This window comes from Helianthus annuus, chromosome 16, assembly GCF_002127325.2.
Source record: "Helianthus annuus cultivar XRQ/B chromosome 16, HanXRQr2.0-SUNRISE, whole genome shotgun sequence".
NCBI classification, from domain to species: Eukaryota; Viridiplantae; Streptophyta; class Magnoliopsida; order Asterales; family Asteraceae; genus Helianthus; species Helianthus annuus.
The window spans coordinates 58,968,272-58,975,833 of NC_035448.2; the positions used below are offsets into that span (position 1 = coordinate 58,968,272).

General features: G+C 37.4%; 1 protein-coding gene across 1 annotated transcript; it reads left to right on the forward strand.

Annotated features, from left to right (window-relative positions):
* Positions 1-215: 215 nt before the first annotated feature.
* LOC110882241 (glutamate receptor 1.3-like) lies at positions 216-3,856 on the forward strand. Its single transcript, XM_035985725.1, has 5 exons — positions 216-692; positions 794-2,037; positions 2,133-2,433; positions 2,509-2,897; positions 3,328-3,856. Exons 1-5 carry the CDS (start codon positions 398-400, stop codon positions 3,667-3,669), a joined length of 2,571 nt encoding a protein of 856 aa, XP_035841618.1. The 5' UTR covers positions 216-397; the 3' UTR covers positions 3,670-3,856.
* The last annotated feature ends 3,706 nt before the right edge of the window (positions 3,857-7,562 follow it).

A 7,562-nucleotide genomic window follows, 5' to 3' on the forward strand; every position in this document is an offset into this window, starting at 1 on the left:
TTAATCCGAACCGTGAACACCCTAAGGTAGGAGTTATAAACTATGGTATTTATGGATATTAAGCTATCGGTTTTGTAGTTATTTCTAATGAAAATGATGTTTTGGCCTTTTGATTGACCCAAACCAAAGTCGTTGCTGACAAAAAATAAAAGACAGACTAAATTTTGGTGGAGGTTTTGGACCAACCTTTTTGGGTTATACAAAGTCTATAACTTGGGTAGTTTCTTCCGCCTTCTCATATTTTGTTTGGCTATTATCTGGTAAACGTTTCTCTACTTTCAACCCCGATGAAAATTAACCTGGACCACATTGCTTGAATGTCATATGTTTACACTTAAGTAAAATGAACTTGTACTAAACTATTCAACTACTTCTTAACAAGCATACCTCTGCAAAGATGTTGCTTAGATATCATAGCAAGAGAAGCCTTTTTCTTTTGGTAATCTTCTGCATTTTAAACCGTGAACGATGTCAATCCATTCCATTGGAGAACAAAAACGTTAACATGAATGGCGAAATTATAGTAGATCTGGGGCTTATTCTTGATATGGAGACATGGATAGGGTACTCCATATATAGCTGTATTAACTTGGCAATATCTGATTTTTATTCTATTAATCACAATTACACAACAAGAATAGTTCTTCAAACAAAAGACTCTGAGGGAGATCCATTAAAAGCTCTGTCAGCTAGTAAGTCTTTCATGTATATCTTTAAAAACTAATTTTGATATAATTTAAGTTTATTGATGATCTTTATTTCTTCAAACTGCCACTTTTTACTTGTCGGGCAGTACGCTATCTTCTGAAAAACAAGAATGTGCAAGCCATCATAGGCCCAGAAACGTATCTTCAATCGAAGCTATTGGCCTTGATTGCCGACAAAGCAAAAGTTCCAATCTTTTCATTTGCTTCTCCATCCTCAATGGAATACCCTTACTTGTTCCAAATCAAAGAAGACGAATCCACTATGGCAAAAAGCCTTGCTGCCCTTGTGAAATCATATAAATGGAGGAATGTTATCTTCATTCATGAGGACACAGAAGTTGGGAGAGAGATCTTGCCAAATTTTCTCGCCTCATTCCAAGATAAAAATATTGGTATATATTACAAAAGTGCCATTTCTGCATCAGCGACTCATGATCAAATAAATGTAGAGTTGAGTAAGCTCAAGAATTTTAGCACATCCATAATTATTGTACATATGTCACCTTCACTGGCATCTAGTGTCTTTTTAATTGCAAAAAGGTTAGGAATGATTAGGGAAGGATATGTGTGGATTTTAACTGAAAAGACGGTTGACATCTTTAGATCAACAAAATTTGAAGTTATTGAGTCATTACAAGGGGCACTAGGTTTTAGGTCGTATGTTCCAGCATCAAGCCGACTATATAGCTTAACAACAAGATGGTATACATCCTTTTTCAAAATGTATCCTAGTTATGTAAGGAAGGAGTTGCCTATGCTTGCCATATGGGCGTATGACACAGTTTGGGCACTTGCGGAGTCTATCGAAAAGGTTGGAGTCCCACACAATGGTTCTTTGCTTTTAAATGAGATTTTGAAAACCCGAATTAAGGGTATAAGTGGTGATCAGTTTCAATTTAGTAAGGGAAAAGTGGTTACTAATGGATATGAGATTGTGAATGCCATTGACCATGGTTATAAGAGAGTAGGATACTGGACAGAATCTGAAGGTATCAAGAAAGCACACCCCCTGATTATCAGTGGTAATAGATATTCTAGCATGGGTCTTGAACATGTTATATGGCCTGGAGGTGCTGAAACTGCTCCAAAAGGTGGTGTGTTAGCAACAATTCCTGGGAAAAGGTTAAAAATTGGGGTTCTAAAAATAACAAACTTTAAGTACTTCATGGATATAGATCATGATGTTGAGAAAAATGTTACAACTGCCACTGGGTTTTCTTTTGATGTTTTCAATCATTGCATTAGTGCATTACCATATGAAGTTCCTTATGAACTCATTCCATTTGAGAATGTAACTTATGATCATCTTGTACAGAAGGTCTATAATCAGGTGTGTGTGAATATATTTGAGTATAAATATAGTGTGAAATGAATGAGATCATTAGAAAAGCATTTAACTTTGTAGTTTGGCTTCTTTGTTGACAGGAAATTGATGCAATAGTCGGGGATTCAACAATTCTTGCCAGCAGATCCGAATATGTTGATTTTACAGCTACGTACTCGGACTTGGGTGTTGGAACACTAGTAAGAATGAAGAAAAAAGACATGTGGATCTTCTTAAAGCCGTTGGGCATTGATCTATGGCTAACTGCCATAGCCTTTGTCATCTTCACCGTCTTTGTTGTTTGGGCTATTGAATATATGAACCAAGAATCTGAAAATTCATCACCTCTACGATTGGGAACAATCTTCTGGCTCGTCCTATTGACTATCTTTTCTGCACAAAGTTCTCTCTCTTATTCTTCTTTTATGGGATAGAGTTATGCCAAGATCTTACATTTTGTTTACTTTGGTTTTGTAGGAGAAAAGAAGCTGTCAAGCAATTCGTCAAGTTTGGTAATGTATACTTGGTTAATTGTGGTTCTTATCTTGATCACGAGCTACACAGCCACATTAGCTTCAATGTTGACGGTGGAGCAATTTCAATTGGCATCAAATGAGGGAATTTTTGGATTTAATGGGAACTCCTTTATGAGAAGAGTAACAGTGAGCAACTTGAACTTCGAAGATCATAAACTTAGGCCATATTATTCATATCAAGATTATGCTCATGCTTTATCCAAAGGTGGGAAGCATGGTGGTGCTGATGCCATTATTGATGAAATTCCTTACATCAAGATGTTTCTTAGCAAGTACTCAGATGACTATGCCATGGTCTCATCTCAACCAATTACTTCTGGTTTTGGCTTTGTAAGTACCCTTTTCACATATTCATTCATCTTTGCTTTGGGAAAAGCCTTGAATAGTAGCATCAACCAATATGATCACTCCTTTCGTCCCAAAGGTCATAATTTGAATGACATATGTCTCTGCCTTATAAAAGTTACTGCAATTGAACTAGGAAAAAAAAATGTCAGCAACCGTACGTGAATTGATTTATTTTCTATTAGCGGACATTATAAATAAATCAACAGTCTCTTTTAAATGAAACTGGTAGCATTGCTCTAGTTCAGAGTTCTATATTTGTTTAAACTAATATGTTCCAAACTTTTAACAAAAAATATCGAACAGTTTAAAGGCCAATAAAAAAACTACACTCTTCTGGTACATGAATTTATAGAGAGGACCACTCTTTTAAAATACCTGGCTAGATATTCTAACACCTCCTTTGCCCATACAGATTTCCCCAAAAGGTTCTCGGTTAGGAGCTGAGCTGTCAAGGGAAATTGCCAAAATGAGATTAGACGGAATTCTAGAGGACATGGAGAAAAAGTGGTTCCGAAATCGGATTCCTTATTCCTCCCAAGATTCTTCAATTATGCCGAAAAGTCTAAACCTTGGTCGTTTAGGTGGTCTGTTTATTGTTAGTGGGATCTTTTCGGCTTTAACTCTTGTGATTTCTGCGGTTTACCTACTTTGTGCGAAGATGGAGGTCCATAATATCATATCACTAATAGATAAACATAATTTGATGGCTTCTATCAGATATCTATTCTATAGAAATGTCATCATACATAATTAACAAAATCAAGTTTAATTGACTATGCATAAACTGATGTTTTTCAGGTAAATGTCTGATTGCATAATAGATCGTTCAATTATTACAATGTAAACTTAAGTGCATAAGTGTTCTCTAGTTAAAAATAAAAGTTGGTTGCTCTTCTGTTGAAGAAACCGATTCATAGACAAACATATATGTATTCAAAACAGATTTTGTTCTGATGTGGTTAAAGAAGACTGACTTATGACTTGTTATAGAATATCACCTAGATACAAAGAAAGTGGTACTGAAGACGGGGGTAGGCCTAACACAACCTCCTGACTAGGAAAGGACCAAAAGTCCTCACCTTGATAGAAGGCTCAAAGCACAATAGTTCCCAACGCGAACATTCTAAGGAAAGGATAACACGACCTTTCCACAATAGGTGCAGGCACATGTGCACAAAGGGTGAAGACAAAAAGGTTCACTATGCAGCAGCCATAACATAGTCAAATGTCAAACCTTTACCCAAGTCGGAATGGATGAAGCTTCCCTGCCTGAAGTGATGGAAATGAGAAAACAGTATGCCATATATATGCATAACCCACTGCACAAAGGAAAAGCGTGAACTTGCTATAAAAAGGAGGTTGATGGTCCATTGCAAGACACACCGGATCGAATAGATCATCCCTCACTCCACTACACTCTTATTACTTTTTCAATCGTTGTTCTCCATCCTTAAAGGGAGGCATTTCATTCCTGTCGCACCCTCAAAATCCACACTCGTAATACTACCGCGAGGCGTGTGACTGACCAGGATCTAGACACCAATCATGTTGAACGCGTTTACGTAAGTTATATAAATGATTCAATTGACACGATTAGTATTCGAAGTTTAAATGTTCAAAACACCGTTTAATTTAGCAGCGAAAGTATTAAAAAGAACCCATTGTAACTTAAAACCACAAGTTCTTTAATTATACATTAAACATAAAGCTTACAAACCACGCACTCCAGCCGATTGCAATGTCCGTCCTGAGTTGTAACGAGCAACCTGCAAAGCATGCAGTAGGGTGTCAACGTAAAGTTGGCGAGTTCACAAGTTATCCAGTTTTAGTTCCAAAAAACATAAGTTGTTCGATTGTGTATTTATAATCATGTTATAGGGAGCTACTCCATCTGCAAGCGTACTAAAGTGTATGATACCGAATACTAGTGACTGTCAAGTTGTTGTAACCCAAGTCAATGTCTATCATCATTGACCAAGTTGCAATGCATAATAGTTCACGCCCCCCCCCCTCCGGTCACGGTGTGAGGTTTGTCAAACCTAATAGCGTTATCAACTAATTATCCCGTTCGCCCCCGGCGATTAATCGGTATTGAAAGTGGGGACTTAATGATAGAGTTTCATTTAGTTTGCTAAGTCATGATTTATAAATAGTATTCAACCGTATCCCCCGGGAATAGTAGTTTAAAAGTATCCTTCCCAAGGATAGTAGTTCGTATGTGTCCACCCAGGATGCATGCTTTTAGTGTGTGTGAACTCACCTTTGCTTTGCTCGGCAGGCAAAATACTTGTGATAAGTCGGTCAACCACACCCTATTATGGTTACCAATATTTGTTAGGTTCGTATACGAGTAATGCACGTATTGTTCTACACGTATCTTAGCAAGTAGCATATCAATTAAAGATTGTTGGTGCAGTAATGTCTATCGCCTCCTTCAATCAGTCTGTAGCAGAAATTAGAATAAAACATACCCTTATATTGTAATATTTAGAGAAAAGGCAAGGTGGCATTTATGTAACTAATGAGAACTCTCATTAAAGCCTTGGCCTATAAATAGATCTCTTAGGGTAATTGTTTAGAACTTTTGCACATTTGGAGATTTGGAGAGCTTGGATCCTAGAGAGAGAAAGTGCAAAAGGTGATTCACGTGATTGTATGATTTCATATCTTTGAATAGAATCACAGATTATAGTACGTTCTCGTGTTCGGTCCACGCACGTGTACAGATTCCGCACGTCACACGTGTTATACGCAATCGTTCGGGAGTCAAAAACCGATCCTACAAGTGGTATCAGAGTAGGAGCTCGATTGCACATATCAAACACACAAAATCACACAAGAATTCATCAGATTCAGAATCAAAATCACATCAGATTTGTCAAGATTCTTACTTTACTCATTTTCTTCACGCTTTAACAGAAAAACTCAAAATTAACGAGGTTTTTACGGATAAAATTGGCTGAAATTTTGACATTGTGTGCGAAAATCGTAGTTCTAAAAGCCTACACAATTTCAGATCTTAATTCCAAACGGTTTGAGAGAAATCGAGATTTTACTATTCGAAAACGTTAATAATGTTGGCTATTGCTGTTACTGTTCATGTGAATGTTCACCGATCGGATGGCCATTCGATCGGATGACCATCCGATCCAAAGCCTATTCATTCAATATTGTACTTTGACTTATCTTTAGCTTAACTTTGACAGTATATCACGTAACAATCTTTGCAGTGGCCCAACTTACATACTAACGGTCCAATAAGCTCTTATATTTGAGTAAAAGTTATCGGCCACTACTCGTTTCATTTAAACAAATTGTCATCACATGTGATCTGCATTTGTGTCAGGTCCATTAAGTGATAGTGTTATCGGCCCATGTGTGATTGTGTTGGAGGTCCAATTAAACTGTTGAAGTAATAAAGATGGTCGGCCACACTTGAAAGTCAATATCATTTTGTGGTACAATCATCGAACAGCAATCCGAACGGATTGCCATCCGATCCTCTTCTGCCATTATCTTTTGACTATCATTGACCACTTCGATTGGATTGGCATCCGATCCACGGCAGTTTGTTTAATTGATTTAAGGTCCAAGTCTCGAACGACACTTCGGTCGAACGACATTTCGATCCAAGTAACGAAAGGCACTTCGATCGGATTGACATCCGATCCACATGCAGTAATCCAATTAATTTTCAAGGTGTACAAGTGTCGGACGGCAATCCGAACGGATTGCCTTCCGATCCAAAAACACATCCGATCCAATTCAATATTAAAGGTACATGTGAACATATTTGTTAACAATAATTGTCTATTCTCGGCCCAATTATATTGATCCACCACACAGATAGCCCATGTGCGAGAACAACGTTCTGTAATATACTTTTAGTGGCCCAATAAAGTGTGTCAGTGATCAGATCCACTTAATAGCAATCGGCCCAATTATAATTGATATATACTGACATTGGCACATGAGAATTGTAATGTTTTGATAATCGATTCAACACTTGATATCATTTGGAGGTCTAATCATCGAACGGCAATCCGTTCGATTTGCCATCAGATCCAAATTTCAAATTTGAGGCCCAATATTAGTTTATAAGGAGTTGTCAACTATCGGATTGACATCCGATCGATTTGACATTCGACCCAAATACATTTCAAATTATAAAGTGGTTCACTCGTTTGCAAAGTCTCGGAAGGCAGTTCGTTCGAACTGACATCCGATCCACAGTAACTTGTTTAATTGTTTTGTTATCAATCATCGAACGACAATCCGAACGAAGTCACATCCGATCCAAGACAGTTGACTTTAGTTGACCACGTTCGATCGGATTGACATCCGATCCAAAGTCATCCGATTGTTTTTTGTTGATCTCGTCCGATCGATACACATCCGATCCAACTGACTGTTTGTTTTTAAACTGATCGTTTGTTCATTTGCAGGTGATTCGAGGTGATAAACGAGGCGAAAAATTCAAGGAACGATAAATTTAAGAAGTGTTTTGAAGATGTCGGGAATTGGCGAAGAGTTTTATAACACATTTTATAACGTGTTTACATCTGAAGAAACTCCAGTGACACCAAAGAATGCTACAACTGTGATATCTGAGAGTTTGAATCATGATAATGTATACGGAAATCATCT